At 40.0% G+C, this 8923-nt stretch overlaps 1 protein-coding gene across 1 annotated transcript; it reads right to left on the reverse strand.

Moving 5' to 3' along the window:
* Positions 1–3331: 3331 nt before the first annotated feature.
* On the reverse strand, positions 3332–7134 carry LOC105042423 (uncharacterized). The gene has a single exon (XM_010919624.3). It carries the CDS (start codon positions 6234–6236, stop codon positions 3474–3476), a length of 2763 nt encoding a protein of 920 aa, XP_010917926.1. The 5' UTR covers positions 6237–7134; the 3' UTR covers positions 3332–3473.
* Between the last annotated feature and the right edge of the window lie 1789 nt (positions 7135–8923).

An 8923-nucleotide genomic window follows, 5' to 3' on the forward strand; every position in this document is an offset into this window, starting at 1 on the left:
ATATAATATGATAGGAAGCCAGCATCCATAAACCACTTATTAAACTTATTAAGATAAATAAGATGCATTAGCGAAAACAGAAGCTATGGCTTTCATCAATGAAAATAGAAGTCGTGGCTTTCAATAGCTACAAAAGATATAATGCTCTCATCATTGAAATATTGGATTCTGTGAACCACTTTGGGCAGAAAATATTGGGTTCTGTGTTTATCTTATGCACCGGCTGATTGCTGTTTCTGTCTAGAAATGAAGGGGTTTTCAACCATATCTTTGATACAAAATAACACACGCACCACCCCTCCCCCTCTCCAATCTTTTCCCTGCAGAGTAGTGAAGATAAACTTTGATAGATAAAACTGATGATTGCTTTCAACATAGAATCAGAGGTAGGCAACCATATCTATGCTGCCTCAAGATCATTATGTTCCTGTACTGGTCCAGATGCAGACCTCAGAGCCGCTTGGGAAGGCTTTTCTGTATCCTTGTTTACGAGGTTCCCAGAATTGTATGGTAGTCTCATGGTGGTGCAATGGATCAATCAGACTCATGGAATGATTATGATTGTCACTTTCCTAACTCAGAATATTCTATATTACTGCCAAATCCTCCCCATATAGTATAGCTTCTAATAGAAGCTAGTTAATTGCATCTTTGCATCGTTTGACATGCTTTTACAATAGCTATGAAAATCCTTTTTAAACTAAGGGCATGTTTGGTTGGGAGGAGTTAGGCTCTGAAATGGAAATGAGTGACTCTTATTTCAGCCATTTGGTTGGGAGGAGTTCCATTCCCCTTCCAAGTCTAGAGGAGAATGGGAGTGCCCCAACTCTCCTAAAACCTAATTTCTACTCTCCTCTAGTATTCAAATCCCATTCCAATTCACTTTCAATCATGAACCAAATGCATCGGAGAATATGGCCATTTTGATATCCATTCCAATCCATTCCAATTTTGATTCTAGTCGCGAACCAAATGCATCCTAAATTCTAACTACTATTCTTGAGTAACTAGAAAAAGATAAAGGCAGCCTTCAAATCATTCTTCTAAAGAATGCCCTCTAAGCAAGTGCAATATATATATATATATATATATATATATATATATATATATATATATATATATATATATATATATATATATATATATATATGCCAAACTATGCAAGCAATATTTCAATAACTCACAATACAGTATAATAATATGAAATAACTTGCCCTGATATCTGTTTTATTTTTTGAATTTAGCTGAATTTTTTGGCTAGAACTCTGGAGCTTAAAGCAAAACTTCCAATACTCTTCCAAGGGGATCGAAACTGAAACCAAATTTTAAAACCATACTCAAAACAAAAACAACAAAGTTTTACAAGTCCTACATAAGGGGAATTTCAACACACCTCAACTTAGACTTTTAAAGTCACGAATGTTGATCTGTTCTTATTTTTCTTAAATATCAGTCCTCTCACTTGAACTTACCATCAAGCAGACCATTGTTAATGTTACAAACATGGTATTGTGGATGATAAGATTCACTAAAAAAAAGTTTAAAAGGGAAAAAAAAAAAATGTACAAGTTCAGGTGTAATCAGCTACCAATGGATGCTAGATACATTGGCAGTGGGCCCTAGGAAGAGCTAAGGAGGAGAACAAAATGATTTTAACCACACTGAAGAATTTTACTTGCTTGGTCACCTGCATATTGGGGTCCAGGGAGACTCAGGTTTTCTTCATAAACCTCAACCAACACAGACCCATTTGTAAATTATTTTGTAGTACAAGCTGTAATTTACACTTATCAATAAAAGCTGGGTGGTAAAACATACCATTCAATCAAGGCAACAAAAAAAAAAAAAAGAAGAAGAAGGGAAGCATTTTTGGTTACAGAAAATTTAGAAACTATGCATGCAATATCTGATAAGTATATGATCAAAAAGAATGTTAGAGTTCACACGTGTGCACGTGTGTCTTTTGTGGAAGATGTATATCATTTATTTGTTACAATAAATGGATGTTCCTGGAGGATACTTTTCTGCTGCTCCTGGACTGCTAAATGTGCATTGTTCATAATATCTTCACATGCCTCGCACATAACTTTGTTGCATTGCAGAAGAGGTAGATAAAGGCTCAATTTGTAAATTCAAAATCTAGTAAAAATAAGCTAAAATACAACTAAAGCGAGCATGATGGCTTGATATAACTTAGACCATTCCATGGGCTCAATGTGAGAGGACATTTTGGGAGCTGAGAGTGATACATTAATAGCTCATACAGTGATTCAAGAACTGGCACTGGCATTGGTTCTGATTTGGTCAGTAAAGTATTGAGATGCTATGCCCCAATACAATGGGCTGTCATCACGATATGGCATTAAGACACCTCCAAAACATAATTTTTTTAATTTGTCTTTCAATTATCTAACATTTTTATTCATTTTAAAGATATTTAAGATCCTTTTAGCCTCTTAAATAGGCTTTTTGAGCTTCTTAAATAGGTATGGTACTGGAATGATCCTACTGGATGCATGACAATTCCAAGATAGATGAGGCTGACTGCAAGCAAGAAGAGGCCATATTCAGCATTTCCTCTCCTTTCTTTCTGTCATTTTTCCCTTTTTCCTTCATGTAATTCTCTCTATATCTCTTTCCCTAAGCTCCCTCTTGAAATAGAACCAAAAAAAAAAAATAGAACCATCAATGGCTCTCTTCTTACGCAAGAGAGCCCAGCTGGAACCGAGCAAACTGACTAGCAAACCAGCCTGCCTTGATCAGTACCAACCAGGAAAGCCGAGACATCTCAATTCATAAGCAAACCAGTGTCCTAAAAGACTTCTGGATACCGTTCTCTCATCAAAGTAGTGTGGTAGCAGCATATCATTCTGGTACCAGTGGAATATGAACACACACACACAGACACACACACATATCAAAATAGTATATTTTTGTTGGTTTCTTTTCCTTTCTTGCTTGAAGCGATGAGTGGTGCTGCAGCAACACCTCATTCAACTCCATAAGGAGCTCTAATTATGTACAGTGATAGCATATGCCCATAAAGCGAAGCCATTCATCATTGAATGCAAGACAGCTATTGAGATGCATGAATGACAAGTTGTGTTGTTGGCTTATTTTTGAACTGTTTTTTTTTCACCCTTTTCTATCATATCTTATATAATTTAGAAAATTAAAATGCCTTAATCGTGAAAGTCATCCTCAGCCATAACATAAAATGCACAAAGTCCTGCATACATTCTTGATAATGACAAACATCTGATACTCTTTGATGAAAAAAATTAATATTGCCACATATAACTACAGAACAGGTAAAATCAGAACAAACATATGAACAAATCTCCAATTTACCATAGGGGAACTTCAAATCTCCTTTTTGACATATAAGAATGAGGCTGTCAAATCACAGAGTCTCATTAAAGATCAAATAATGTATGTTAGAGTACTGCATCAAGCCAGAAGAATTATCATTGTTAAGAAATCATGAAGTTTGATTGAAACCTCATGAGCCGCTCCAATGTTTCGCAAGTAGCCTGTGTCTCTGGATGGTCCCAGCCGTATATAACCTCTTTGATGCTAACAGCAGTCCTGCAAAGCTGCTCCCCTAGGTCATATTGCCCACCTTTTAGCATAAACTTTGCTCTTGTCTCCAAAAGCATTGCCCTCAGATGTGCAAGATCCTGATAAAGTTGTGGATCTGACTGTACAGATGATTGACCCTTAGGTCTCCTCATGGATGAAGAATTATTTCGAGTATTGTTGACTTCATTGAGGAAAGAGTTTTCCAGAGATTCCAGTGTTTCAGTGCACAGGCGCAGAAGCTCCATAACAGCACTGCACCATGAATATCTCGTAAAATTGTGGTAGGCAAGGGGAAGAACAAACTGTTTGATAAACGATAACAGATCACGAGTTGAAAGATTGACAGCCACTGGATCTCTGCCAAATTTGAATAGCAGTAAGCATGCTGCCCAAATATGATCTGAGTGCTGCAGGAGAGAACCTTCAGTGCGGATTGCCCGGATCACAGATCTAGCAATTCGAACATCACCTTTCTTATGGGCATAAAGCTTAATAATGTCATGGAAAGAGATATAACCATTTTTGGTACTCCTTGCTAGCCGAAATCTAACCAGCACAGATGAGGCATCAGCCTTTGAGTTTGGTGCCTTTGAAATCATCCATGTGCAAGAGATCAAATGTAGGCATCTCCTCCAAAACTGGCTGCCACGATGCGCTCTGCGTGTCTCGCGTGCAGCACGAGCCAACAGGGGAATTGGGATCACCGAAGGGGCAAACCAGTAACTGGCCTGCACCATCTTTGTTGCCAATTTGTTAGGCATCTCTGCTTGATCCAACGTGGCAAAGCAAACATCTAAAAGTTGGACAAGGAAAGGGTTGCGTCTCAGAATAAGATCATCTCCACTCCATGTATGTTCACTGAATGGTATTCTATTTATTGAGTCTAATAGTTTGGATGGAGCGATCGGGAGCTCGGAAAGGATTGCCCCAACTAGGGAGAGACCTAGAGGTAGTCTACCCAGTTTCTCTTCAATGATCCTCAGAGCATCAGCTTCTTCAGTTTTAAGGTCCCTCGAGCTTCCCTTCATTAGAGACATTGAATCTGAACCAGACAAGCATAGCAGCCTCAGAGGCTTGATGTTTAGTATCTGAGGCAGCCTGGTGCTGATTAAAACATGGGTTTGCCCACTGAAACGAGGGAGAAGCTCCATCACATTCCTCCCATCCCACCAGTCGTTCTCGCGTTCCAAGTTATCAATCACTAGAAGGAAAGGTATGTCTCTCATGAGCTCTTTATGCACTTTGCGGATAGCTTCCTCTTCCATATCCTCAAAGCTCTTTGGTTCGTTTCTTTCCGGAGAAAGCTCATTGTCCATGTCGACATCGACTCCAAGCAGAGGCAGTAATTTCATAAAGTTCTGGCGGAGATATCTTGCTTCTCCACCTACCCATAATACCATTTTGTATCTCTGAGAGAACCTATATGCAAACTCGAGCAACAGCTCAGTCTTCCCGACACCTGAGTCACCAGATACACATGCAACACCCTTGCCAAACAACAAGTCCGTTGCACTACTCTTTTTTCCAAGCCTCAAAGGTCTCTCCCCACTCTCAATGCCCTCCATTTCTATATCATTCTTATTTTCTTTCCACACCACTGTTTCCTTACCCTTGCTCCTCCTCTCCTCATTCGCTTTTGCTATTCTATCTCTTCTACTATTTCCCCCTGTCATCTTCCTTCTATGCCTTTTGCGAGTACTTATCTCGATATAATCATCGTGATGCTCGCCTTCGACATCTCCGAACAACAGCATCTCAAGTTCCATCAGCTCTTTCTTTCTTCCGACGAAATGAAGATTCCGAGATATAGGGAGTTCCTTGGCTACCGAGTCCTTCCATCTGTCGACCTTCTCTATCACAGACCTCCTTCTCAATCCCTTTCCTAGAAGCAGAAGCACATCCATGATACTGTCCCTATAGTTGCCTGCATTCACTTCCCACTTTGGCTCTGCCCGAGAAAGTTTATTCACCACCTCTTTCCATTCTTTCTCCAAGCCACCATATGCTGTCCAAAGATCACCACCAAACCTCTCCCACAGCTCTCCCCTCCTCTGAACTATATCCATTGCGATGCAGTCACCTTGAGAAAGCCCAAAGAAGATCGGCACCAGCCTCTTTCTTTCTAAGAAAATTGCCATCTCCTCCATGCTATAAGCATTCGACAAGGACTTGTGGGTGATGACCACCACTCCAAAGGAGGCCGCCTCCATCGCCTCTCGAGCAATGCTATGAGCATACGCATCCTTGCATCTGCACCGGTCCGAGACGAAGCACATCATCCCTTGCATCTCCAACTCGGCACGGAGCCACTTCACAAGGCGAAGGATCGATGCCCTCCGATCGGTGAAGCCAAGGTACACATCGCAACTCCTGACTCTAGCAGAGCTGGATAAGGGGTCAAGCTCCTCATCAGCAACATCCTCATCCAAGGCTTCGTCGGAGGGGATCCCATCAGAGTCGATTGGCAAACTGCACGGAAGCCCCTCGGCAAAAGGACTCAAAGAAAGTGAATACAGGGGTTGTGGGGGATTTCCTAATTGGGCAGGAGGCGGGGTGTCGGATAGGGGGGATTCACGGAGTAATGACGGCGGTGGAGACTGGATGGCCGAGTGGGAGACTGATGGAGCGCAAGGATTGTGCGCCGAGCGGTCCATGAAGTAGGTGCGGTGGTGGGAAAGAGAGGTCGGGGGAAGGAGAAGAAAAAAGGGGAAGAAGCGGCCATGGCAGGAGAGTATCCAGCAAAAATCTACTAGAGATTCTATGTTCTCATTACTTACTATTTCTGGCTAGAGGGGAAAAGAGAGCGGGAAACTGACGAGGGGCACAGAAGCCCAAAGATTAGTATGCGCCGCTTGTTTCCGAACATCTGAAACATGAATCCTCCATTCTTTAGGGCTGTCCTTCTTGCTGATTGCTCTCAGCTTAGGGAATCCGTGAAGCCTCATACATGAGGTAGGAGCCATTAAATTTCTCAATATCTACGGTTGGTTTCGTAATCTAAGAAATTATTTTCTTCACCTTTCCTCCATCTATCCCTAGTTACCAAAACTTTACGAGTGTATCAGAATCCAATACGGAATCACCAAAAATAGTTACAATATCTGATTAGGTTGAGAAGAGAGATCTTGACAACCTGGACTCCTGCATCATTACATCTCCTCTAAATTGATTTTTATGAATTTTGGAAAAACAGAAAAAGAAAAGAAAAGAAAAAAAAGGAAAGGGAAGATGGGAGGACATGGATTGAGAACTGAGAAGACTGGAATCAAATTCGAGAAGGAATTTTTTTTTTCGCAACTGTGCAAAAGCAAAAAAAAAAAGAAAAAAAAAGAACATGAAATGGAAGAGGAGCTGAAGATCTGCTGCATTCCGGAGACAAACTGGAACTTATCAGTCTTCTCCGTCTTCTACTCACGCCATTAGGTATATTTTAATATTTTTCAGATTCTTTTTCTATTTCTGCTAATCCGAGATGCATCCTCTGGGTTTTCTCTCTCATGCATATTTTTCTTTGGGGTTCAGCGGTGTGCATTATACTGCAGTAAGACTCGAAGTCTGAAGCAAAATAAATCGATTTGGATGAGGTTGAATTGGAGTAATTTTTTCGATTTGATGAAAATTTTTTTAATATATAAAATTAGTTTAAAAAGTTAGATGAAGATCTTCTGATTTTTTAGCCCTTCGATGTTTAAATCAGTTGGAATTTTGAGAATAAAAGTTGAAAAGAGTGAAAGAACAAGAGAAATTGGATGAAACTAGAAGGAAACCGAGTAGGAGCCAAAAATCTGACTTAATTTCCTACTGACAGAGTTTTTCCTAATTTTCAAGAATTGGACTTACCCATAGAGAATCTCTGACCCTCTATTTATAGAGGAGTTTGAGGAGGCCATTCTAGAATTTGTTAGGCCGTTAGAGGAGTTTGTTAGATAGTTACAGAGCCACCTATAAATGAGTTAGCATACAGCTGTGCATATGAGCTGGACGTGAGATCGTGGCCAGCTATGGCCTGATTGAGGAAACCAGCATGGGTGTTTGTAGAATAGTCAAGTCCGTCACAATAATAGCTCACCTCGATAGAAGATCGGGATGAAATAAGGATGCCGTAACATTCCAGGATAGAAAAGATCAGAGTTCAGATCAGCATATACCCGATCTGAACATTTTTGTTAGTAGAGACGTCATCCAGAGAGTATAAGGATGTCTTTTATTTAGCTCAATAAAATACCGAACTGAATCCGCTTTACAGATAAGTATACTGGGATCTAGCGCTTTAAGATTTGATCTCATATGATGATGCCACATATCTCGAGGTTGGTTTAATGCACCAACACTTTGTCCCTCACTTTTTATATTCGACGTGATAATTTTCTGATTGGACTTGAAAATAAGAGTATCTTCATAAAATAGAATTTTTACCAATTTGAGAAGTATTTGCCATAAAGGCTGGATTTCATCGGTCGGAATGTCTTATTTCTAAATTAACCTTTTTTGGCCCGAATATTTACCGTTCAGGAGATCTTTTCTCCATATTTGTCTCGTTTTGGTCGTTGACTGACTAAGAGATCTTATCTCTATTTTTGAATTTTCAATTCGATTTTCATCGGACAGAAGGTCTTATCTCCGCACTTAACTTTTAGCTCGATTTTTTACTGACTAGGAGATCTCATTTTCATGCTTGAATTTTCGGTTTGATTTTAATCGGTCAGGAGATCTTATCTCTATGTTTTATCTTAAAATTTTTCGGACTGATGTCGCTGCCATCTGAAATAAATGCATTGTGCCTCAAGAGCATAAAAATTAATTGTTTGATTGAAAACGAAGAAACTTGACCTTCCAAGAAATGATCCGTCATATCTTCCCTCATTATTGTTTGGATGGGCAATTTAAAAAGATCAAATAAGAGCACGACAAATGTCAATGCCCGGTTGGCTTATCAACTTGGGCATGGATTGGTCCGACGTGGTAGAATCGAAGGAGAGGTGCACCTAATCATTGTCTGATCAAGCATTGGATTGGCACCAGGTGGCACAAATCGATAAGGAGATTGATTAATCTTGGCCGTCGGTTCGTTTATAAAAGATTTTTTACCCTCCGATCGCTGTTTATTTTCCTGTGACCATGTGGAGGTGCCGTCAAAATATTTTCAGAAGCTTCTCAATGTCGAACAATCGTTGGAGACAGTGAGGAGCTTTGCCGAAGTGAGAGAGGTATCTATTTCATCTCTTGGGAGGATTTCATCTATCTTTTTTAGATACCAGTTCTCCCTCATTCGCTCTCTTTCAACTGTAGGGTAGCCCCTCTTCTTCTTTTGAGTCTTATTATTTTTTCTTTGTACTTTATT

The sequence above is a fragment of the Elaeis guineensis genome, chromosome 3 (assembly GCF_000442705.2).
Source record: "Elaeis guineensis isolate ETL-2024a chromosome 3, EG11, whole genome shotgun sequence".
Taxonomy (NCBI): domain Eukaryota; kingdom Viridiplantae; phylum Streptophyta; class Magnoliopsida; order Arecales; family Arecaceae; genus Elaeis; species Elaeis guineensis.

Excerpts from the sequence above, each read along its gene's own strand:
- LOC105042423 (XM_010919624.3), bottom strand. The coding sequence starts at position 6,236 with ATGGACCGCTCGGCGCACAATCCTTGCGCTCCATCAGTCTCCCACTCG.